General features: G+C 39.1%; 1 protein-coding gene across 1 annotated transcript; it reads left to right on the top strand.

The window, feature by feature from the left end:
* The first annotated feature begins 1168 nt into the window (after window positions 1-1168).
* Window positions 1169-26228, top strand: YIPF6 (Yip1 domain family member 6). The gene is made up of 7 exons (XM_027608683.2): window positions 1169-1326; window positions 11558-11686; window positions 13002-13080; window positions 16457-16499; window positions 18984-19109; window positions 19746-19903; window positions 21679-26228. The coding sequence occupies exons 1-7, from the start codon at window positions 1186-1188 to the stop codon at window positions 21795-21797; spliced, it is 795 nt and encodes a 264-aa protein (XP_027464484.1). The 5' UTR covers window positions 1169-1185; the 3' UTR covers window positions 21798-26228.
* The last annotated feature ends 628 nt before the right edge of the window (window positions 26229-26856 follow it).

Below are 26856 nucleotides of genomic sequence, written 5' to 3'. Positions count from 1 at the left end.
AACCCCCCCCACACCCCCACCCCAACATTTATTTGAGAATTTCCTCCCACCATATTCCACATTCTTTTTTTTTAAAAGATTTTATTTATTTATTTATTTAGAGAGAGAGAATGAGAGAGAGAGAGAGAGCATGAGAGGGGGGAGGGTCAGAGGGAGAAGCCGACTCCCCGCTGAGCGGGGAACCTGATGTGGGACTCGATCCCGGGACTCCAGGATCATGACCTGAGCCGAAGGCAGTCCCGTAACCAACTGAGCCACCCAGGCGCCCATCCACATTCTTTCTTCTTAAATTTAACACTTGATTTCTTTCTGGATTGCCTATCCAAAAATAGAAAGCACTTTATTACACACCCATCCCTACCCTGTTTCTTAAAAGCGGAAACCTGATATTCATACCACCAAAGGACACTCAGGTATCCTGAATCCTCCTTGCATCAAAAATGACTGTATTACCTGATCGCATTTTAACCTGGGCCCGAGGTAAAATGGAGTGAGAAAGACCCGGAATTAGGTGGGGAAAAGAGGTTGGGACATGCAGGTTTGTTTTTGTTGTTGTTGTTATTCTTACAATAATCACCCTCTTTTAGACCTTAAACATCTTTAGTACTTGCTCCAAATCACTTAGCAATTTTAGAAGTTGTAGTGAGATTAAAATTTTGGCCAACGTATATAGAGAAGCTAGCTTCGACCCTCCTCAAAGGGGGTGAGGGAATAAGAAAAGTAATCTTGTATAGTTTATAAAAGCTGGGAAGTGGAAAGCGGCTGGTAGCGGGGCGGGGGGGAGCGCAAGGCAGGAGCGACGGCGGAGGAAGCAGGTGGTCAGGCGGCCTTGATCTCTTTATTCAGAAGCACGGAAACGCGAATTTCTTCTGCGGTCCGGGGAGGCGCAGGCTTTTTCCGCGAAGTGCTAGCTCTGCGGACCCGCCCTGAGGGCGAGAAACGGGTGCGCGCGTGCGATGCATTAAAAAAAAAAAAAAAAAAAAAAAAGGCAGCCGTGGACCGATCTTAGGATCGGGGTTGAGTATGAAAAGGGGGAGCATGTCTGAAGGGACCTGCGGTCCCTAAGAAGCGAAGCGAGGTGCGGCGACTCGGACCTCTCCCGGACACCCGGAGGACAGGGACAGCAACGTGTGACGGGACCGACAGCCGTTACCAGGCGCCTTTCGGTGACGCGACCGCCGCGCGATGACGCGCGCTGAGCAGCCGCGGCCTCCACGTCTCAGGTTCCGCAAAGGCCTGTGGGAGCGACCGGGGAGAAGGAGGGCCAAGATGGCGAAAGCGGCCGAGTCTTCAGGAGACCCGGGGACAACATCGCCCAGGCCCCTGGTGAGCTTGGGTTCTGCGGCAAAAGGGACTGAGGGTGAGGCAGAGTGCCCTTAAGGAAGTCGGGTGACGGGCTTCTGGCCGGAGAAGGCCGGAACTCCTTCCTCCCGGTAGGCCCTTCCTATACCCGATGCCAGAACCAGTCTCAACACTGCACCTGCTCTTTGGGCTAACCGCTTTCCCCCTGTCCTCCTCGTTCCTTCCACGCCTTCTTGTGAAACTCCTATTCATTTTCCTGTCCCATACTCTCAGGGCTTGTCCTCCTCCCGTACATTGTGTTAAATGCTGAGCTTTAGGTGATTTCTTAAGTATCTTTGCCCCTGCTGTCCTTAATGTTATCAAGTTCTGTCACTAGTTCTTGTTGGAGTAGCAGCATTCTTGGATTAATGAGATTGCTTCCCAAAGGACATTATAACTTGATTATTGATTTGTTCAGTGACCTCAGTAGTCTTGATTTAATCCCTGCCCTCCCTGTTGCAGTTCCTTGCAATGCTCTTCATGATGCCCTGCTGTTCATGATGCTGTCTTGCTCCTGTCGCTACAGGGGGTACGATTTCCATTGCAAGTACAAGCCCAAAGCCTGGACAAGTATTTAAGAACACAAGTTTTGGAGTTAAACTTACCTGGGCTGGAATCACCCGCTCTGCCTCTTATGAGAGTTTGGGCAAATCATTTCACGGAGAGTGTTTCTTCATCCGTAAAATGGATATAAAAATACCTGCCTCAAAGAGTTTTTAGGAAGATGAAATGATATAATTTATGTAAAGTGTCAAACACAGTGTCATGAACTGAGGAGTGTAATTATTCAGCATTCTGCCCTAGGATCCCTTTTCCCAAACGGTGTTCAGTTTTATAGCAGTTTAATAAATGGTACATCCCTTTCCTCTGTTTTAGATTGGCAAATTCACAGCAGAGGACTGAACTGGGAGTCAGGTGAAATTGCTTCTAGTCCTGGTTCTGCTTACTAGCACTATTTTTTCATTTCTTCATTCATTCAACAAATATTTATTGTGTGTTATATCTACTGTGTTCCTGGCACTCCTTTAGGCACTGGGGATACAGCAGTGAAAGAGAGTGAGTGGGTTCAAGTTCTCATGGAACAATTGTGACCTTGAGGAAGTCACTCTCAACCCCAGTGTCCTCATTTGGAAAATGGGATAGTAACTCATCACAGAATTAATGAGAGTACTAATGAGCTATTATTATACACACAGTGCCTCGTGCGACATAGTTACAGATGCTTAGCTGTTTTTAGTTCCTGTTCCACCTCTTTTTTTAAATGAAGTTTTCCCCAATTAATTTTAGTGGTTCTGGTCATTCATTACTCAATGTCCAATCCGCCTCTACTCAGTAATGTTTATTGAACTCCCACAATGTGCAATGCATTATGCTAGCTGTTTTAGGGCATTGCCCTAAATGTTTTAGGGCTTGCCCTTATGGTGCTTACAGTCTAATACGACACAAGTACAATGTTAAAATAAGGTAGTAAATCAGAGAGAGTTACACGTAAAATATTAACAAAAATTAAAGGAAGATGCTATCATGTCCATTTGGGGTGACAAAGCAAGCTACACAGTAGAAGTTATATTTGAGAGGGCGTCAAAGGGTGGGTAAGATTTGAAATTTCAGGTGAGCATAAGAGCTATCAATGATTGAGCACTTGCTATGTGCCAAGATTGTACTAGACATCCTCTGCATATTTTCTAAACTTCACAGCAACCATTTCAGTTAGGTGGTTTTTAAATTGTGTTTTACTTGCAGATGAGGAGAGGAGACTCAGAGAGGTTTGATCATTTCCCTAGGGTCTTAGAACCAGTTAGTGGCCAGGCCTAAAATTTGAAACTAGGTCCGCTTTTTTTTTTTTTTTTTAAAGATTTTTATTTATTTATTCATGAGAGACAGAAGAGAGAGAGAGAGAAGCAGAGGGAGAAGCAGGCTCCCCGCTGAGCAGGGAGCCCGATGCGGGACTCGATGCCAGGACCCTGGGATCATGACCTGAGCCGAAGGCAGATGCTTAACCATCTGAGCCACCCAGGCGCCCCTAAACTAGGTCCGCTTTTGAAGCCCGGATTATTTCCATTAAGACTGCACAACCTCTCAGAAGTTGGGAAATGTTAATGTATTTATAGAACAACAGGTAGATCACTTTGGCTAAATTACAGGGAAGTCTTAGGAGGTAAGCCTTAAAAAAAATAAGGCCACTGAATTAGGGAGCAGTATGAAACAGTGGTTAGGAATTTGTGCACTGGGGTCAAATTGCCTAGGTTTGATTCCCAGCTCTGTCATCTAACCTCTCCATGCCTCCGTTTCCCCATCTGTAGAATGAAGATACAGTAATAATTAGCTCATAAGGTTGTTAGTGGATTAAATGAGTTAAGACACGTGAAGCACTTGGTAGAGTGCCTGGCACATAATGATCATACAATAATAATAATGATCATACAATATTTCTTCTTGTTGACTACTAAGCTTTAATAGGCAATGAGGAGCCAATGGAAATTTTTGAGGAGGGAAGGGTTTAAAATCATGAATTTGACAACATAATTGAGGGAGAGTTACCATGAGGAATGTTTGGAAGCTAGACTAGCGAAACCAGTAGTTCTAGGAACAAGTGATTGCTACCTGGACTATAGCAGTGATGGGAGCCGTGAAGACTGGACACAGGCAGGCTCCTTGAGGGTTTGGAGTGCTAGGGAGACTGTGTCTTGGATCAGAGTTTTTCGAACTGTAATGTGCATAGCAGTCATCTAGGGGATCTTGTTAAATGGCAGATTCTGATTTGGTAGGTCTGAGAGGACACCTGCGAGTCTGCATTTCTGACAAGCTCCCAGGTGATTCTGCTGCCGCTGCTGCTCCCAGTACCACATTTTGAAAAGCAAGATACTGATGCCCTGAACAGAAATACGTAAGAGGAGGATGAGGACCATAAAAGTTGATTAATTCACTTTTGGACATGTTTAGTTTGAGATATTGGCAGGCCATCCAATAGATATCCAGCAGGCAGTTTGTCTAAAACCTGGACTTCAGGGCTCAGAAGTCAGGACTAGGTTTAATTAGGAGTCATTTGCATAGAGTTGAGAAGACAGTCTTTGGTAATGCTTATCTATTGTTTGTCTGTTTAGGGAGCAGGAAAAAGAGTTATAATAATGGCTTTAGCCTGAGGTCTGGAAGGCCTCAGGTAAAGGGGCTGGCTGGAGACCACACCACTAGTCACCCCTCCCCACTTCTTGGAGCCAAGCCTCTTGGACTGAGCTGGTTTCTGCTTGATGCCTACCCCCCCAACTTGTTGACTCTTTGCTCCAGGATTTTGGTCAGTAGTATAACCCATCTGGTCCCAGCTGCTTTCTTAAGTCTGCAGTCCCTGCTTCTACTGTATCTTTTTGGCCCTGCCTCTACCTGCTCCCCTCCTTGGCCCAAGCTAGGCAGCAGAGTGTACACATGGGTTTCTGTGCACATGTGTGCATATATGTGCCTGAGCCTGCCTGCAGAGGGAGAAGGGAAGAGACATTGGGTCCAAGGCACCTTTCATCCCCGCTGAGAGGCTAGTCAGAGAGCAAGGTCCACTAGACCTGACTAGCTGAGGGCCTAGAAGTCCTGTTTGTCATAGGTGGGGCTTGAAGTCCACAGATCCTGGCTCAGCTCTCTGAACCGTATCACTGATTCTCCTGAGAAGAGGTACTAAGGAAATGTTGGGATGGGGGATAGGATAGGAATCACATGACACTTTAGTGACTGCAGTGACTTCCAAAACCAATTAGCTGGAGTTAGGCCAAACTTCACAGGTTAAGGGCACAGTCTTCCACAAGACTGCCCTTACTTCAGACACCAGCCACAGGTTTGGATGTTCCCAGGACCACCCTTACTTCTGACCTACTGGCTGCAAATTCAGGGGTTCCCATGATCCCCTCAAGCTCCATACTTCACTAGAATGGTTCATAGAATTCAGGAGAGCACCATACTTAAAATTACAGTTTTATTATAGCAAAAGGATACACTTCAAACCAGCAAAAGGGGGAGATGCATAGGGTGAGATCTGGGAGGGTCCCCCTAACACAAAGCTTCCTTGTCTTCTCCCTGTGGAGTCAGGACCCTGTTAACCCCCTGATACATCAATCTGTGACAACAGGCAGAATATTGCCAACCAGTGAAGTGCACTCATGTATCTAGAGTCTTTATTAGTGTTTCTTTATGTAGGCATGATTGACTAGATAGATCATTGACTCCTCCCCTCCCCAGAGGCCAGGTTTATGTCACAGGAGTCAAAGCTTCAGCCCTCTAATATTGTGTTTTGTCTGTCTGGAATGGTTTGCCCCCATGCTGAGTCATCTCATTAGCATAAACTGTCTAAGGGCCTACCATGACTCACCTGTTAGCTAAACTGTTAGGGCCTACCATGAATAACAAAAATAACACTATCATTTAGGAAATTCCAAGGGTTTAGAGGCTACCTTGCAGGAACAGGAGACAAAGGCCAGCCAAATTCCCCATTTTATACAAGGGACAGAACTGGAATTGACCCCCTGGGAATCTTGAACTAGAGCTAACATGTATCTAGCCCCTGCTGTGAGCCTCTTACTAAGTGCTTTACACATAGTAATGCATTTCTTCCTCACAACAACCCTGTGATGATGATACTATTCTCTCAGTTTTATAGATGAGGAACTGAGGTATGGAGAGGTTAAGGAACCTGCTCAGTGTCACGTAGGTAGTAAATGTTAGAGCTGGGTGGCTTCCAGCAGCACTCTTAACCAATACACTCTAAATATCGTATGTTGAGCATGTTGTGTTGAGCATGAGGTGTTGTCTCCAAGTGAGGGCAGAGCCCAGTTTGGCTTTGAAGCTCATTCCTTCTGTACTGCTTTGCCTTCCCTAGCAGTTGCAGGCAGCATGAAAACTCAAAACAGCAATCCTGGAGCTTGAAAGGTCAGTGTCATAGTAGTGAGAGAATACAGCTTCAAAAGGGGTGATTGACATATTAAGTGCTGAAGAATATTCAGAGGGTGAAGGGATCCTTGTACTTCTTGGTTATGAGGTCACTGTTACAGAGTCGTGGGGAAAGTAAAGTTGTGGGAAGGCAAAGTGCCAAGTTACAAAGGATTAAGGGAGTAGGCAAATTGCAGAGCAGTTTGATCAGGGACGAGGAGGGGAAGGAGAGTAGTTCGAGGGAATGGCAGAAACAAGGAAATGGTGTATTTAAAAATTCTATTACAGAAGCTTTTAAGTATATAAATAAAATAAAGAGTGGTATAATGAACCCAGGTACCTATCAAAATTCTGCTATTCTTATTTCATCTCCCCACATTTTTTTTCTGGAATACGATTTTATTTTTTTGTTTAATCTTTTTTTTTGTTTATTTTTTAAGTTCAAGTATGTATAACATACAGTGTTATACTAGTTTCAGGTGTACAATATAATGATTCAACAATTCTATACACATCTCAGTGCTGCTCATCACAATAAGTGTACTCTTAATCCCCTTTATCTTGTTCACCCATCCCCCCAATCAGCCTCCCATCTTGCAACCACAGATTTGTTCTCTATGTTTAAGAGTCTGGTTTTTTGGTCTCTTTTTTTCTTTGCTCATTTGTTTTTGTTTCCTAAACTCCACTTATGAGTGAAATCATATGGTACTTGCCTTTCTCTGACTTATTTTACTTAGCATTACTTACCCTCCAGATCCATCCATGTTGCTGCAAATGGCAAGATCTCAATCTTTTTTATAGCTGAATAATATTCCATTGTGCATCTATACCACATCTTTATCCATTCATCTATCAAAGGACACTTGGTCTGCTTTCATATCTAGGCTATTGTAAATAATTCTGCAATAAACATAGGGGTGCATATATCTTTTCAAATTAGTGTTTTTGTTTTCTTTGGGTAAATACCCAGTAGTGGAATTACTGAATCCTATGGTAATTCTCTTTTTAATTTTCTGAGGCACCTCCATACTGTTTTCCACAGTGGCTTGCACCAGCTTGCATTCCCCCCAGAGATGCACAAAGGTTCCTTTTTCTTTGGAGTATGAGTTTTAACCTGTTTATTTTTAACTAATTTTATACCTACAGAAAAGTTGCAACAGAGAGTTCCTATATAGCCCTTACCCAGTTTCCTCTAATGTTAACATTGTACATAACTATAGTACAATGATCAGAATCAGCAAATTAACATTGACACAATACTATTAACTAAATCACAGATCTTACTTGAATTAGACCACATTTCTACTAATGTTTCAAGATCTTATCCAGGATCTCACATTGCCTTGAGTTGTTGTTTTTCCTTAATTCCCTTCAATCTTTAATGGTCTTTCATTAGTAATTCCCTAATATCAAATATCTTGTCAGTGTTCAAATTTCCAGTTATCTCCTAAATGTCATATTTTTATGATTTAAAATCTGGCCCACTACCTATTTTTATAAATAAGGTTTTATTAATTGTTTATGTCTTGTCTTGGACTGCTTTCATGCTACAGCAGCAGAGTTCAGTAGTTGCAACAGAATCTACATGGCTCTCAGAGCCTGAAACACTTACTTTTGGCACCCTTTAAGGAAAAAATTTTGTGACCCTTGCTCTAGGCAATCATCTTTTAGAATAATTTAAAACAAGAAAAAATATTTTTTATAATTATCTTCATTTTAACCACTTCTGGAGATCTTCTTTTCCTGTGTAAGTCCAAGTTTCGTTCTGATATCACATTCTTGAAGATCTTTCTTTAACATTTCTTGTAGTGTGTGTCTCAGCTTTTGCTTGTCTGAAAAAAGTATTTTGCCTTCATTTTTGATAGCTGTTTTTCCTGGGTTTAGAATTCTGGGTTGACAGTTTTTTGCAGCATTCTAAAGGTATTTCCATTTTCTTCTAGCTTGGATAGTTGTGGGTGAAATGTCTGTTATTTATCTTTGTCCCGCTGAATGCAGTGTCTTTCTCTGGCGGCCTTCAGGATTTTCTTTATTTTTGGTTTTCAGTAGTTTGATTGTGTCCAGGTTTGTGGATTTTTGGTTTTGTTTTGTCTTTAGGTATTTATCTTGAGTGAGGTTCTCTGGGCTTGGATCTGTCATTTGATGTGTGTCATTATTTTTGGAAAATATTCAGCCATTATTTTTCCAAATATTTCTTCAGACACATTTTCTCACTCTTCTGGGATTCCAATTATATATATATATATTTTGACTGGCCTATCACTGATTTCTTTCTTTGGCTGTGTTGAATCTACAGATAAAGCTGTCAAAGGCATTCTTCATCTGTTACTGTGTTCATTTATTTCTGGGATTACCATTTGACTTTTACAGTTTCCATCTCTTTGCAGAAATTCACCATCGTTTGTGCACATGCCTTTTCTACTAGAGCCTTTAACATATTAATCATAGTCCTATTAATTTTCCTCTGGTAATTCTAACATCTGGGGCATCTCAGAGTCTCTGGTTTTATTGATTGCTATGTCTCATCATAGTGGGTTGTTTCTTCATTGTGGGGGGAGTAATTTTTTTTATTGAATGCTGGCCATCATGTATAGAACAGTAGAGACTGCCTGGAAGTGGCACATCTTTTCTGCCAAGGTTTTCCTGTGGGGATTAAATCAGTCTGGTCAGGAGTTGAACTGTGCTTGAGTTTCATCCTTGCTATGGGAACCTTCAGTGTGTCACCAACTTCAAATTCCTCTTCTGTTACATTGTGCTTGGGGTGAGTGCTAGATCATCCCTGTGTTTTTCCTACCGTTCCTGTTCTATTCTCAGCTCTCTGCATTTTCCCTTTGCCCTTGCATAAGATAGTGGTTCTCTCTCCAACCTTTAGGCCCTCCCCTAGCAGTAGACTGCTGTTGGTTTTGACTCCGTACTTGCTACTCTAGGGGATGGGGCTGGGAGGGGGGATTCTTTGCTGTGTTGGTCCAGCCTCAGCCTTAGGTAAACCGTGTATCCCTGTGTCTCCTGAGTGGGACTTTTCACTGATTCTGTTTCTCTCTCCAGCTGAAGGAGACTGTCGTGGTCTGGCCTCAGGATGTTTTCCTATCCCTCCCCCAGGAGTAGAGAGATTTGTCTTTTCCCTTTCCCCAGCCACAGTGGGTCTTCGCCTGTGCCCTGGAGACAACAGAGTTCTCCCAGTAGCTCTAAGGCTGTTGTTCTGTAGGGGAGAAGAGTCTGAGCAGGGCTCTTTGCTTTTCTCGGAATTGGCAGCTCCTCCCTCCCCCAAAACCCAGACCCAGTGGAAGTCGGTGGAGAAGACTCTGCAAGTGGGTGTGAACTCCCCTTGTGTCTGATGCTTCCAGGGGCTCTGTATTCTTGTACTAGTCCATGCTTGGCCTTTAGCAATTCATTCTAAATTTTAGCAGAATTCTTAAGCGTCTGTGTGATGCCTAGTGTCATTCTCTGTGTTATGATACAATGTGCAAAGTAGTGCTCATGTCCCATGTTTTCCTGGAAGTACCTCTCTTTTCTTAGATTTTAATCAGGCTGCTTGGTTGCTCTACAACCTCCACTCTCTGATGGGTTCAAGGAAAGTTATGATTTTGTAGTTTATCTAACTTTTTCTCATTGTTCTAGTGGGAGGGGTATTCTTTCCAGCTTTCTACATTCTAATCACAAGTCAAATTACGGTGTATTAAAGTCACTTGAAATAGTTGCTGTGTGGTTGTGCATTTAATTCAACGTACAGTAGGTTCATTTGTTTCATTTTTCTTTCAGTCTTAAGGACTTCTTTTAAGTTTTAATTTTGTTTCATAATTATTGCAACTATTTATATGATTTCAAGCTCTCAAGTCATATATATAGAACAACTTGTATTTGAAGAAGCCTAACTTCTCTCCCTGTCTTCTCTACCTTATTCCCCACTTTCCTTAATAGGAAGCCTCTTTAAAAAAAAATCATATGACTTACTTCTTACATATGACTTACATCACACTGCATGATTTATCTCTTACACGTTTCTTACATTTAAAAGATAACGTTCAGGTGTGAGAGTGTGTATTTGTATTCCCTCCTTTCTTAGATAAATGGTAGCATATTATACAAACTTTTCTCCACGTTGCTTTTTTATTTAACACTCCATAAATAGTTCTTTGGAGATACTCCCATTCCTTTTACAGCTGCATAGAACTCTGTTATGTGCATATCCCATACTTTATTCAAGTAGTCCTCTGTTGATGGGCATATGGATTATTCTCAGGATTTTGCTTTTACAAGTAGTGTTATAATAAGTAGTTTTGTTTATATGTCCTTTTGTGTTTTTGCCACTTTGTCTTTAGACTCCTAAAAGTGGCATTGCTTAGTCAATGGGCGATCCATATATAAATTTGCTAGATATTGCCAGATTTATCTTCAGTAGACTGTAGTACCAGATGTGTGTGAATGCTTCACCTGCAGAGTATGTTGTCAAACTGTTGGATTTTTGCCAGTCTTAACAGGGAAAAATTTTTATTACAAGTAGCTTTAATTTGCATTTCTTATTAAAAGTGTGTTTGAGAATTTATTTTTCATAAGTTCTTTGAGCAACGTTATTCTTCCTAAAATTTCAGTATACTGTCTTGTACTTGGTTTACCTACAACTGCTACCCTCTAAATATTGTGCCTGTTGGGCCAAAATCCATGTGAGAAGGGATTGCTTTTGTTTTCTTAGGAACTTGAAGATTTCAGAGTTTTAGTTAGAATAATAAAATTTGGCAGATGGACATAAGAGTTTATAAGCTTGCAATCTCATAATTCACTTTGGAAATGTTATTTGATCTGGTTTGCTAGGTAACCTGGTAAAAAGAGTAGAAATCAAGATTTATTTTGCTATTTCCCTGTTCTTCCCAGTTTCCCGTTAGGCTTCACCTAATGCTCCTTTCTAGCCAGCAGAGGCCACCGGAGCCTACCAAGGAGCAGAAGAGCTACAGAATTGTGGCTCTGTGAAGATGTGGTTGCCGAAAGGTTGCTTTCAAATAGCTTTGCAGTCTTGTTAGCTTGTGCCATGTGAAGGTTTCATGCTTGAAAGAAAGCAAATATTTGAGGGCAAGAAAGTGTCTATGCCATTTACTTCGTAATTTTTCCCATCATATGCCATCTCCTTCTTTAAGTTAAAAGAAATAAGCATTTGAGAATTTTAGTTGACCGTATTGTTTAATGTCTGGTAAACTAATACGTTACTTGAAAAATTGTGTAAATCCCTACAAAAAGAAGTAGTCCTTACTCACTAGGAAATGTTGTCTTTGAGGAATGCAGTTGATTATAGACTTTACTTTTTTCCCCCAACTATTCTCAGTTTGCAGGCCTTTCCGATATATCGATCTCACAAGACATCCCCGTGGAAGGAGAAATCACCATTCCTATGAGATCTCACATTCGGGAATTTGACAGCTCCACATTAAATGAATCTGTTCAGAATACCATTGTAAGTGAGACTAGCTGAGAGAACTTCTATTCAGTATCATGGGACTAAATAACTATAGTACTTTGTAATAATTTTTATTTGGCTCACTGATTTTCAGTATATCTTATTGATTGAAGTTTAAGATTTTCCCCTAGAGAATAATTCGGTACAGCCTTTTTGGAGAGCAGTTTCACCATAATGAGTATTAAGAATCTTATAATGTTTGAATATTTTTAAGCTGATAATTCTGCTCCACATACAGTATATGGAATTTTTTTAAAAAATATTTTTCAAAATACAGAAGAATATTAATACACAAAGATGTTTATTACAGCATTCCTTATAATAAGGGGAAATTGAACAACAGAGGGGATATCAGTTAAGTAAATTATGTTACATCTATGTAATGGAATACTAAACAACCGTTCAAAATGTATTTACAAAGAACTGTTAAATGACATGAAGAAATTTCTAGGTAAAAAAGGCAGGACAGAATTATCTCAACTATATTTTGGCAGGTTATATTTGTATTACCTCAAATGTCATGATTTTTTTTAAAGGTTTTTTTTATTTATTTGAGAGAGAGAGGGAAAATGAATGGGGTGGGGGCAGGGGGAGAGTGAGAAGGAGAAGCAGACTCCCTGCTGAGCAGGAAGCCCAACAGGGGGCTCAATCCCAGGACTGTGAGATCGTGACCTGAGCCACCCAGGTGCCCCTCAGCTGTCTTGATTTTTAAAAATCTAGCTTTTAGGATTCATTTACCAGTTAAATTGGGAATGTTGGAGATTAATTTGTTTTATATTGTATATAATGCGGTAGCCGGGGAGCAGGCTAATTGGCCCTTAGGACTTCATCAGTTATGAACTGAAAGTCAGATGCCATGTGTTGCAGAGTAGATTTTTAATAGTTATATTATTTTAGTTTCTTTAAGTAATATATTGGGACAGCTATATTTCTCTTTTACAGAGCTTTAAAAATCAAAACAGAGCTGGTGGATGTGGTAAAGAGTTAAATGTTGGCTTAAGGAGTTAATAAAAATGTTAATAGAACACTGGGTAGTATATAAGACTGATGAATCACTGACCTCTACCTCTGAAACCAATTATACATTATATGTTAGTTAAGTGAATTTAAATAAATTAGAAAAAGAAAAAAGTTAATAAGAAACACACTACCTTTCTGTTTGTTTGTATAGTGAAGGAGTTAAACTGGAATTGTAGCTCCCAAATTCAATGAACCCAGGAGGTTAAAATAAAAGAAATTTGAGCAAATTAAGTGAGGGGACTACTTGGTAACCTTAGTCATGACACTACAACAAGTTGTTTCTGTCTTTCAGATGCGTGATCTAAAAGCTGTTGGGAAAAAATTCATGCATGTTTTGTACCCAAGGAAAAGTAATACTCTTTTGAGAGATTGTAAGTATGAGTTTCTTGAGGATTTGCTATTTTTCAGCATACCTTATCATAAATACTTTTTTGTGGCTAAATTTCTGTGATAAGAAAACTGACATTTTGCAGAATGAAAAAATACATAAATGAACATGCAAATGAACATTCTGAAGAATTTAAACATTTAGAATGGAATTTCAGAGATTGGAAGAATTTGCTTAATATATTGTCTTCATTAATAAATATAGACTGTATATCTTCACCTGCCACTGAAAAAAATATTTCTGGAAGCTGCAAACACATAGGGACTTTATTCAACCACAGAACTGACAGTCTCCAAGGGAAAGGCAAAATGTTTGAATATTAAATTAGAATAACAGCTAATACCCATTAAGGATTAACAAATTAATACCCTTATTGACATTTCTATTTGCAGAACTATTACTTAGTCTGCTGACTGCTTTTTTTTGTCCACGAGTTCTATCAAAACAGTGTTTGCAATAAATTATGCTCTTATTTAGAATTTATTATTAAAATTGTTAGACCTTTTATTTTTGCATTCATAGTACCCTTTATCAGAAAAATTGAATCAATTGTTTGAGAGTAGTAACAATGATGTTGTACATGAGTGTACCTTCTATTTTGGCAGCATTTCAGCTGTAATGTAGGGATGTCAAGTATGTGGCACATGGATGCAGTGTCAGAATCTTTTTTAACATAGTACACTGTGGGTTGGAGCTGACATGATTTGCTACTGCTGGTATATAGTGGAAAGAGCATGGACAGATCTGGGTTTGAATAGTGGTTCCATCACTACCTATGTGATCTTGGATAAGACAGTTAACTTTTCTGAGGCTCAAGTTTCTTCCTCTGTTAAAGTGGAGATAATACCGTGTATCTGCTGGTGAGGCTTAGAGATAATGCATATCAACCACCTCGCACAGCATCTGACATTTCGTAGGCAGCCCATAAATGTTAGCTGTTACTCTAGTGCCTTGCCCTTCCCCTACACATACCTCTTTTTTAATCCTTACAACAACCTTGTGAAGTACGAATTATTGCTCCTGTTTTACAGATGAGGAGAATGAGTCTCAGAGAAGCTGAGTGTCTGGTCAAGATGACACAGGCAGGACTAGCACCCAGTTTTCAAGTTCATTGCCCTTTCCATTCTACCACTGCTATCCCAGATGTGAGGATACCCTTTCAACTGCTGCTGTGGCTCAGTCCAAAGCAAGTTTGCTTCAGTGACAGTGCAGAACCAGTGTGTTATCTTGCCGATTAGTGATGATGATTAGCTATGTCTTGTGTTAAGGTCCATTCCCAGACCTTGTGGGGATAGACACATAGGCTGGCACAAAGGGTAAGTCAGTCATGGCCCAAATTTGCACTTCTGCCCTGCCCTGTTAGCATAGCCCTTGGTAAAGTGGCAAGGAAAAAATTCACAACTTAAAAATAAATTAAAAAAAAACCACAATGTGATATCACTTCACACCCAATAGGATGGCCGTTATCAAAGAAACAGAAATCACAAATATTGGTGAGGATGTGGAGAAATTGGAACCCTTGCGCATTGCTAGTGGGAATGTAAAATGGTGCAGTTTTTGTGCAAAATAGCATGGTGGTTCCTCAGAAAATTAAGCATAGAATTACTATATGATCCAGCAATTCTACTTCTAGGTATATACCCAAAAATTGAAAGCAGGAACTCAAGCAGATATTTGTGCACCCATGTCTATAGCAGCCTTATTCACAATAGCCAGAAGGTAGACGGATGGATAGACAAATTGTGGTATATACACCGTGACATATACCGTATACTAATAGACTATGACTCAGTTTTAAAAAGGAGTGAAATTCTGATCCAGGCTACAACATGGATTAGCCGTGAAGACATTGTGCTAAGTAAAATAGGCCAGTCACAAAAGGACATACGTTTTTTTCACTTATATTTGGTTCCTAGAGTAGTTGAATTGATAGAAAGTAAAATGATGATTGCTGGAGGCTAAGTGGGGAATGGGAGTTATTATTTCACGGGTTGGAGTTTTAGTTTGGGAAGATGAAAAAGTTCTGGAGATGGATGATACAAAGGTTGTACAACAATGAAAAAAAAAAGTTGTACAACAATGAATGTACCCAAAGCCTGTACACTTAAAAGTGACTAAAATGGTAAATTTTGTGATATATATATATATCTATAGATATATATATATTCTATTAAGGTATATATATATTCTACTAAATAGAATCTATTCTACTAAAAATAGAATATATTCTAAATATATATATATTCTGCTAAAATAAGAAAATAGTTTTAAAATACTATTACAGATTTTTTATGAATTAAAAAAAACTTAAGTGTATTTTTTTAAAAGCCAGTATATTAATGTCAGTTGTACTTGAATTCACTTTTTTAGTTGATAAGTTCAAAAATTTAACAAGAAAAACAATATTTTATCAGAGTGGTAGGATTATAATTTTTCTTTATACCTTTTCCAAACTTTCCTCAGTGGTGTCAAAATTACATATATAATGTGAAAAAAAAACAATATAAGTATGTACATATGCATACTTCTTTAAAGTTATGTACGTAAGAGGTTAAAGTTAGAAATGGTGTATGTATCTTTTTTCATATTAGTGGAGGAAGGTAATTTTGCTGTAGGCTGTATGTTACTGAACTGTTGGCTGATTAATTTACCTAACAGCTATTAATTGAGAACCGCTGTGCTTAGACCTGATGTTGGCAGAGCCTTTTATACTTTTCCAAAAGCTTTCATGTTATTTGCTAAGGTTTGACCTAATGAAATTACCAATATTGGCCTGTTTTTTCACCTATAAGAACAGCAATTCCATACTAGTTCAGTGTAATGGATTATAGAAGGGAAGCAGTGTGGCAGAGTGGAAAGAGCTCTGGAGTAGGACTCAGAAGACCAGGGGGTCTGGTCCCCCCTCCACACCTAACTATTTATATAAACTTGGGGAAATCACTTCCTTCTAAGCTTCATTTCTCATATTCTTGAGGTGAGCCTGATTATACTTGCTTTGTCTAATGTAGTCTCAGTTTTGTGGAGTGACTTGGCTCTAGTCTTTCTGAGGGTGGGGCACCTAAGTCTTTTGACTCCCTGCCCCTTGGTCTTTATAGCATGCTGGAATGTGGCTTAGTAGGTGGGAGAGAGGTGATTTGTGGTCTAAGAAGTCAACAAAATTTAAAGGATATATGAAGAAGGGCATTCAGAATTGGGGAGCAGGGAGGGCAGGTAGAGGGGTAGGAGAAGTGGGAAGGCTTGGGCCGACAGAAGGAGCCTTGATGTCTGCATTCCAAGAGTGGGAGAGGTAGATAATTGGAATAAAGTTAGAAAATACTACGTAGTTGTTTCTTAATAGTCTGTTTTTTCTTGCCTCATAGGGGATCTATGGGGCCCTTTGATCCTTTGTGTGACACTTGCATTGTAAGTACTTACATTTCCTTCCTTTGTCATTTGAGATAGACTGTACTTTTTTTGTGTGGAGTTTCAAAATTGAGGGGAATTTTGAATATTTAATTTGGGACTTCTATGACATATTGTAGTCCTTATGATTTAAATCTAAAAAGTGAAGCAGGTTTCCAGATCAATTCAAAGAGTGATGGAATTAAAGATATGAAAATTGCGCTTCTCTCTGTTTACCAATAACTTCTTAGCCTGTTTTAGGCATTTCTGTTGAACTGACATTTGTTTACTCTCATGCACCTCCCCATCATTAAACTAAGTGAATTAAATATCTATAGGTTTAAGCACTGTTTATTTGCAAACATAGGTCTTTTTAAATCTTAATAATAATACAGATGAGAATGAGAATAAATTAGAGTAGAACTGATAGAGTTCAAAGCAAGATCATGTTTCAAAGTGTTAGGCTTTCCATACACATTGTACTTGGAGAAGACAGAAGAGCGAAGTTCCATTGGAAAGGGGAATATAACCATTGGTAGCATGGAAAAAAATACTGCATTAGGATTCGGTTCTGGGTTCTCATCCTGACTGTGCTATCTGCAAAGCGATTTGGGGCTACCTAGAACCCTAAAATGTGTATAATGATTTTTCCCGGTTTACAGAAAACTTTTAAATACCTTCTCTGTATTTTATCCTCATAGCAAGAATATTATTTTCTTTCTTTTTTGACAAACAAGCTTAGGTTCAAAGAGATTGGGGACTGAACCGAGATCACTACAATCAGTGGTAGACCTGGGATTCAACCTCAGATTTCCTTGATTGCCCATTTTCTTCCTCTGTGATTATTATACATCTCTTCCCAACTAACCCCTCTGGGTCTCCTCTTCCATATCTATAAAAGGAGATGGCTAAGGATCCCTTCCAGGCTTGACCTTTTATGATTCTAAATTCAGCAAATTTCTAATGATTTTTCTACCCATTTTTAATGTAACTTAGGTAATAACATAGAGTGCTATTTCTTATGCCTTTAATAACCACATCAAGGGCAATACTCCAGTGCCTTGACAGACAGGTTTATAGTAGAATCACTGAGCATATATTTTTTTTAGTTTTAAAAAGGTTAACATTAGAGATTATGTAGTTTAATCCAATTTATTTGCAGAGAGGACAACTGGAGTCCCAAGACATCAAGTGATTTATTCTAGTTTATACACCTAGTGACAGAACTAGGATCACTCTCTGGATCTCCTGCCTTCGAGGCCTGTTAATGTTCTCCCATCATACATGCTGAAGCAGTAGAGATTCTAGACAACAAGTGATGAGTGCCAGCATTCCTTGCATCGGATTGTCTGGACACAGAATGGAGTACTTACAACTGTAGAATACAGAAGCCTGTCCCGGCAAACAGCATAGCAGGGCGAGACTTACTATGTGATTCCTCTATACTATGTAATAAAAAGAGATTGGGAGCTTCGTGTTACTATTTTTCTGGGGAAAAAAATGACACTCAGTCCAAGTGTTCTAGTCCACAATTCAAAACAGTTTATGTCTGTAAAATTCTTAGACAAAGAGAAAATATTTCAGTGACTGTTCAGCTACTCCATTTTAAAGCAAAGTCTTTTAGTAATAATCTGTGTTTTGATTCAAAAGAATCACCTAAATAGGTTTATAGACTGTTTCCATTTTGAAATGTCAGAACTAGGGGCACCTGGGTGGCTCAGTCAGTTAAGTGTCTGCCTTGGGCTCAGTTCATGATCCTGGGGTCCTGGGATCCAGCCCTATGTCGTGCTCCCTGCTCAGTGGGGAGCCTGTTTCTTCCTCTCCCTATGCTCCCCCTCCCGCCCCCCGCTCATACTTTCTCTCTTGCTCTGCTCTCTCTCTCTCAAATAAAATCTTAAAAAAATAATAAATGTCAGAACTAAAGCCTTAACCAAAGGATTACAAATGCAAATGTGTCTAGGGGCTAGAGAAGTAACCTAAATGTGTGCCTGATTTGGTGACCTGAAGCCCCTTGTGAAGGGACCTGCTTCTATGTCAGTCAACTGCTCTCAGTTGTTGCCATGTAGGAACGTAAGCCCACTGTTAGAAAGTCTTCAGGTTTTTCAGGAAAATCCAGAAATACATATTTTTAGGTGAAACCTCCCAATTTTAAAAACCGTCACTTGAATTTAAACCCATTTTAAGTCTTGTATGGACTGACAACCTCATGTCTGTGAGTCACATTTGACCCTTCAATTTATAACCTCTGCTTAACCAAAAAAGGTCTTCAATAATCCATTTACACATCCCAACAAGGCCAAGTGAGGTGACCCTTGTAGTCCTGAGGCATTTGGAATTGGAAGTAAGGGAGCCTTGCCAAATATTTCTGGCATTTTACTTTCGTACAACCTATATATTACAGATCTTCAGGTAAGGTTTAGGACAGCTTCCTGTTTCAAAGTTTGCCTTAACTTTATTGCTCTAAATAAAAGATGAAGCAATTCTCATGCCATTTCCTTGTCACAGAATGCTTCAAAGAAGCTCTATAGATAGTGAAAAGGATGGAGGGCCCCAGTTTGCAGAAGTGTTTGTCATTGTCTGGTTTGGTGCAGTTACTATCACCCTCAACTCAAAACTTCTTGGAGGAAACATGTGAGTATTACTAAAATATACTTTTTCCCTTGCCAGGTAGCATATCTTAGATTTTTAATGAAGTCTGGCTAGTTAGGTATTTTTTTTAAAAGAAAAAATGAAAATAAATGAGGGCTAAAGAGAAAGTTCTCTTAAACCCACTGAACAGGGATAACCTAGTTTAACTTACCTTAAATTATCTAGGGTCCTATGATAAGCTTCAGATGCTTTCTCCAGCTCCTGAAATCATATGGAGACTTTTTTTGTGTTAGAAGATTATGTCCATTTTGCATAAAAGATGGTCTGTAGCTTTCAACAAATTCTCAAATAGGTCTTTCAACTAGAAAAGATTAAGAACAACTGTCTTAGAGGTTCGGTGGGAGAAGGAAGTCTCTAGGAATTAGAGTAGATCATCTGGTACCCTAGGTGGTTGACTCTCAGGAGTTTGAGAGGAAAGGAGGAAGAGTATGGGGAGAGAAAAATTAAAGCATATGCTTAATACAGAAGGCTCTCCTCATAAAATCAACGTTAGGGTATAGGTATTATGTATTTGAAGGAAGGTAACAATCCATGATATATAGAAATCTGTGTAATAAACTGTATCATGATACAGATCAACTATATTTATGATCTTTACAGATGTATGTTATTTTTTAGATCTTTTTTTCAGAGCCTCTGTGTGCTGGGTTACTGTATACTTCCCTTGACAGTGGCAATGCTGGTTTGCCGGTTGGTGCTTTTGGCTGAGCCAGGACCTATAAACTTCATGGTCCGGCTCTTTGTGGTGATCGTCATGTTTGCCTGGTCTATAGTAGGTAAGAATGTACTTATCTCTACAATAGCAAAGCAAACAAAAACATGAGTTAGAGATGAAGACTGGATGAAGTGCAGTGTAACTCCTGAGTCATATGTGAGTGGTAGGATTCTTGCCAGTATCATCCATAGAACCCTCTTCTCTAAGTAGGCAATGATAGGGATGCTGTCCATCTTATCTGAGTTGGATATCTGGACTTCTGAGATGTGGACAGTCATATCCTTTCTTTTTTATTCTTAAATAATGGATAGGGTTGGGAAAGGAGATTACATTAGACCTAGCTCAGATCCTAGCATATAGGATGAGGCATAGGTGACTTGAGAAATGACTTGGGCTTTTTCCTGACAAATTAATCATGATGAGAATAGTAGCCAGCATTTACAGATTGCTTATTCTAGGCAAGCACCGTTGTGAGTGTTTTATATGCATTATCTCACTTAACCCTCACAACTCTAATAAATAAAAACTAGTATTATTAGTCCCATTTTTACAGATGAGGAACAGAGCCAGTGAGGTTAAGCAACTTGCCCTAGGACACAAAACTAGTGAATACGGAATTAAGTTTCAAACCCAAGCAGATGACACACCTGTTTAGAACTGTATTATACTACCTCCCAGTATAGGTTGTTAGGTATATCATCTACAGTACTTTTCTGCTTCAGTAGAAAATTCTGCCAAAGATTAGGAAGAGCCTATAGCGGTGGCAGTGCATGCTATGGGCTCGTTGTTGCTGCATTCCTAAAATTCTCTTAAAATTCTACCTTCAACTAGAACTGTTCACTGGCTTCTTACTTCATGGGATAGACAGACTGCCTAATATTTTTAAGTGCATTAACATATCTTTGCTCTGAAACATGGTTAAAATCCAAGAAGTAACCCAAAAATAAGGTCTGAGAATGCCACAATTGATATTATGAAGACTGTGTGTTAAGCTCAAGTGCTTTACCCATGGGAGAACCCCCTCATTCCCTCACTTAGAGTCTGATAATTTACCATACTTGTAGTTCTAAATATCCAGTGTCCAGGCTTATGGCAGTTCAGAAAGTAGAATTTTAGAAGAGAGAGAGAGGCATTCCATTTTTTAATTCAGCAGATATTTCTTGAGCACAAACTATGTGTCAGGCATTTTGCTAGGCATGGTCTCTATCCTCAGAGTTCAGAACTTAGTGGAACAGCCAGACAGGGAAACACTTAAGGGCAATAGGCGTCCCAGGCGGGAGATGGAAGTCTGTGCAGGGTATGGTAGGGACACAGAGGCGGTAAGTGGGCAGTTCCGCCTGGGATGGCAGAATACAAGATGGTTGTTCAGGAAAGATTGCCCGTGAAGGGTGATCACTGATGAGTAAAAGGATGAGTCTCATTTCCTGGGTGGACAAGAAGAATGGCATCTAAAAGAGCCAATAACACAATTACTCAAAAAGCACAGCAGTATGAGGCCATTTGCCATAGGAGCAACTCGCCTTATACATCTTTCTCAGTGTATTCGGCACAGGTCAGTAACTTCTCAGAAAAGGGTAGGAAGCTCCTTTTAGAAAGATTTTCGTGTGAAATGGTCGAAAACTTTCAAAGTTTAGTATTGGAAACAAGTAGCTCTCAACTGTCTGGAAAACTATGCTGCAGAATGCCTTTTTCTCTGAAGATCACAAATATAACTGAGCTTTTTGTATAATTTTGTGTTCCAGACTATGCCAAGCACATTAAAGTGTAGTAAATGTTAGTGGTTGTGACAATCTTATTATACTAAAGATTCCATTTTGTTTTGTTTGTTTCGTTTAGCCTCTACAGCTTTTCTGGCCGATAGCCAGCCTCCAAACCGCAAAGCCCTGGCCATTTATCCCGTTTTCTTGTTCTATTTTGTCATCAGTTGGATGATTCTCACATTCACTCCTCAGTAAATCAGGAAATGGAAACTAAAAACCAGTGAATTGAAAGCTCATCTGAAAGATGCAATTCACCATGGAGCTTTGCCTCTGGCCCTCTTTTGTCTAATTTTGGAGGTATTTGGTATGTGAGGAGATTTAAAAGGGAGCCATAAAGCACCATCACTGCTTATGTAAGGAACCGATGTTTGAAAGGCTGTCCTTTGCCTCTTGATGTTATTTCTTCAAAATACGTAGTATGTGCAGTATAGTGCTGCCTCAAGGCATGATAGGATCACTGTGGTCCATTTGAGTGACAACCAACGATTTGGGAAGCACATGGATACATCCTGCAAGTTGAGTGGAATTAGCAACTATATTTTCAGTTTTGAGAATACCAGTTCAGGTGCAGCTCTTAAACACATTGCCTTATGACTATTAGAATATGCCTCTCTTTTCATAAATAGGAATGGGTAGTCTATCCATGTTGTTTTATTTCTTTCTTAGGCTTAAAAAGGCAATGACAGACGTTGGGAACGGGGTTCATAATTGGGGAGGAGAAAACATGCATTAACCAGTATTCAGATTTTGACTGGAGAAAATTCTGCACTCGTTGCTTTTTAAAAAAGCAAAGGACATCTAAAGAATCAGCTTCTTTAGTCGTTCTGTATAGTCCCTTTTCCGCCATGCTTATTAACAGCACCTCATTGACACTCTAGTTTTTAATCTTACTCCCTAGCTCTGAATATGTAAGCTGTTAGCAGTCAATATGTAATTTTCCTTTCATTAAAGCTCTCAGTGGACCAGTGCTTGAACTTATCTGGGTGGAAGACTTCCGAAATTTAGATTGGTTGGTCCTTAATGCATATTATCATTTGGGCACTTGTTTCTTCTTCAGGGTAGAATGAGGCAGTTTGGATACAGCATAGCTCTAAGGAATTCTTCATTATTCTGTGTAGTCTGGCTTCTAACTAGAGAGTAAAGCTAAATCAGAAGCCTGCATTTAACCGTATGCACATGGAGGGATTTAGTGTTCTGATGGCTGGTTCACAGAACAACTAGATGCTTAGAGCATGACGTTGGATGACGTGGGTTTACAGCTGCCACCTCTTCATAGTGGGCTTAGCAGTTTTTTCATTAGATGTGCTTTTTGGGTCGGGGAATAGCAATTTGTTTTCTTGGTTTTAGACTTTATTTGTAAAGCTACTTAGCTCTTCTTTAGACAAGTACTTTTTTTGCACATGTGCACCTACTTGTATTCTCAGCTATTTATACACACAAGTGTGAAGGCTTTTCAGGGAGCAGAGTGTCTGGAAAGGCTGATTCTAAGCTAAACAGCGCTCCTTTAAGGTAATATGAGCTACTGCCTTCTATAAATTGCACATTGAAGAACTCTTAATAGACAAAAGATTAGGAGTCAGGCAGAAAACATTCATTGTATATACAGTTACTTACAAAGATAGGAATTTATTCCACGGTTTTTCTTTATCATGGAATCTAAATATTTATTCATTTTGTATCTAAAGACTACACATAGATATATAATTTTAAAAACGTATTTTCTCCATTCCCAGATTAACCAAGAACACTACTAGGACAAATGAGTTCTTGGAGTGATATTAAATTAGTGAGCATTACAGAGTTGGTCCCTTCTGTCCCAGCCTTGTCCAGAGGTTTTGGTTATATATTTATATTCATTTCAGTTTCCCTTCTAATTAAAATAAACCTGGTGAGCACAAAGCCAATTTTTCAATCTTGAATTGGTAAAGACAATATTTTGAAACTGGTTTTGATTTTGAAATTGGTCCTTAAGTTATCATCTATTTCCATTGTCTGAAATTTCCTAACCTTTACTAAAAACATCTCTCTTAGAAAGTTATTTCATAATCCGTCCCAATGGTTATAATGTAAAAATTAAAGAAATGATCATGTTTCTCAAAAGGGAATTGCCTAGGGGTGAATTGTACTCAGGCTAAATATTTTGGTCAGAAATTTTTAAGGCTACAACAGGGGTGGGGGTTGTGTGGGTAGAGGGCGGGGAGAGGGGGTTATCACATTGGGTATTAAGGCAGCTTGTTCTGTGTGTTAATCTGTTGCTCTCGGGTGACTTAAGGAATGGTTTCATTTGATTTAAATGAAGATGGGTAAAATGGAGATTATCTTTCTGGAAATGAATGGTCAGTTTTATGGTATAAATGATTATTTTCTTAATATATGCAAAAAAAAAAGTGCATTGCTCTCTGTGGCAGAAGACCTGATGATCTGGAAGTTGTAACCCTCAACGCAGCTTTCCCTGGTTTGCTGCAAAGGCATATGGCTAATTTTAGAAACAAAGACTAGAAGAGAAGGGGATTTTAACGGGGATTTTAACAAAGGAAACCCTGTTCCAGGAATTGGGAAGTTTCATGCTTTAGATGAAACTCAAGTGTGTGAGCATCATTACCAAATGTGGTACATCACTGTCATGGCTTGTCATTTGCTGCTCCTACTTCTGAGATTGAGCCTCCGTTGTCACATTCTTTAGCAATAGGAAAGGTGAAGACTGGATGTAATTGCTGTTCAGATTATAAAAACTCAACTGATGCAAACATGTTTGAATGTGCAGTGTAGTCTTAAATGTCAACCATTAACTGTCAAGTCTTTTGCCTCTTAGGAGTCTTATTACATGAGTTGAATAGGATCTTTTTATTGTGATGGGTTTTTTCCTGTTGTTGGGCAAGGTGGGCTTGTCATAGGGCATAGGACCAGTCTGCATTTTATTGTTTACTATATTTGTCTTTTTATGAAGTATCCGCTAGATGTGATTAGAAGGCTAGCAAGCCTGTATTTGAAGATTTAATTGTATACTTCTTATAATCTAACTACTTACTGTACCTGGACTTCCTGTTTATTCCTGAAGATGAAAATGAAAATCTTCGGTCATTGCAGTGACATCAAGTCATTGAAATTTATTTAAATGCTATAATGATACGATCAGACATCCATTGCATGAGCTGTTTTATTCCAGAGTAAAATACTGAAATTGTTATTCTTAATTAGACTGTTAACTTCTGAGACAATTTGGACAGAAATAAATGTGTGAATGTTAATTCATGTATGTAAATTAGAAATACTTTTCTAGATTCTGTGGGCTTTTATTGAAAATAAAGAATTTCTAGGAATTTACTCAGGCCATAGGATGGCCAAGTAATAATAATGACAATAATATTACTACTAATAATGGCTTAACATTTATTGGGCACTTACATTGTGCCAGGCAATATTCTATTTTTTTAAGAATTTTTATAACAGCTTTATTGAGATATACTTTTACCATAAAATTCACCCTTTTAAAGTGATGTACAATTAAGTAATTTTTCAGTATATTCACATAATTGTGTAATTATCACCACTAGTTCATTTTAAAACATTTTCATCACATCACAATAAAATCCCATATCCAGTAGCATCACTTCCTTTTCCCCTTCTCCCCAGCCTCTGGCAACCACCAATCTGCTTTCTGTCTCTGTTGGTTTGGCCAGGCACTATTCTTAAGTGCTTTTTATGTATCTCCTCTACTCCTTAACATAAAGTGCTATAATTCTCATTTTACAAGTAGAAAATTGAGTCATAGAAGGGTTAAGTAAATTGCCCAAGGTCACACAGTAAATTGATTTAAAATAGGAAAACACTGTAGATGGGAGCATAGTAAGACAGTTTTGAATTGCATTGTTATATACATGAAATGAATGTACCCCTTTCCCAGGGTATGCTCCTTGTCATTAGCCATTACACCCTACAACTGACTGGAGATACATAACTCTCATCCTTTTTTTTTCCCCCTGAATAATAGAACACTATATTAGCATCTGCAGAAAACACAAGAGCAGCTGTACATCGGAAAGAGTTAGGTTTGCTGCCCTCCCCAAACTTGAGCCCCTTTTCTCTCCTTTCCCCCCACCCAACACACATACACACACTCTCTCTCTTTCTCTCTCCTCTCCTTTTTCCCAAAGTCTTAAGAGTCAAGTGACTTCTGCCTCTTTTCATTTTTATTCTCCCAGAGGGATGGTTAATGCATCAAAATTTAACCTGTTTATTCAGGTGTTTATAGTCAGGGGATGCATCTAGTCATTTATAATACCAATTATATTTCTAAGACCTCAGAGAGCAGTAGCGTGAGAGTAAAATCCTTTTTTATTTGGGTTAAACTAGGTGGGAGAAATAACAGAGTAAAGGCTTTGCCTTAAGGCAATGAAGTCAGTGGTTCCGCCTGGTAGGAAGTGGCCACACGCTGCTGTTGTCCGCTCTGTTCTGTTTATTTCAGAGCCTTTGTACTCTATGCTATCACTGCTGGTAATTTCTTGGTTCTCTTCAATACTCCATTTTAATCCTGATCTTTCCTGTAAATAATGAACCTGTGGAAAGAATAAATCTGTAAAATGATTTGTGAATGTTAAATGTGCAAATAAAAACACTGGAAAAGGAGATTTTGTACGTGCCTATTCTTGAGCTGAAAGACACAGACATTTGCTGCATACTGTTTTCAGATGTAATATATTGTGATCAGACAATACTGAATGCTGTGTAGGATTGCACAGGCAGCAAGCAAAAAGGGAAATCACATTTACTGAGCAAGTAATATATACCAGGTGTTATGTTAACTACTTTATAACAGTATCTCCTCTAATCACAGCAGCCTTTTAAAGTTTTGGTATTATCCTTATTTCAAAGTTTTGGAACCTGGAAATTTGGGGAGGTTAAATAAATTGCCCAGAGTCACAGTGAGTGGTGCAACCAGGGTTCAAACTCAGGTTTTATGACTCCATAGTCTTCCATATTAGTTCCTTGCCAAACTAAAATCATATCTACCTACTTAACCTAAGCCACATCAATCAGGTAGCTTAATAATATGGTGGGAAACGGGGTTTTCACCCATCTGCTGGGGACTGTACTAATTTCTGCCTTCAGTTTACAATCTACTTGGAGAAACAAAGTTCCGCACCATCTGTACACACCATGATGAGATACACTTTACACCTGTCAGAATGCCTAAATTCAAAAACAGGAAATAATGTTGCTGATGATGTGGAGAAAAAGGAATCTTTTTTGCACT

Source organism: Zalophus californianus, chromosome X, assembly GCF_009762305.2.
Source record: "Zalophus californianus isolate mZalCal1 chromosome X, mZalCal1.pri.v2, whole genome shotgun sequence".
Taxonomy (NCBI): domain Eukaryota; kingdom Metazoa; phylum Chordata; class Mammalia; order Carnivora; family Otariidae; genus Zalophus; species Zalophus californianus.
Note: the sequence above shows the minus strand (reverse complement) of the source record. Positions and strands in the feature narration are given on the sequence as shown.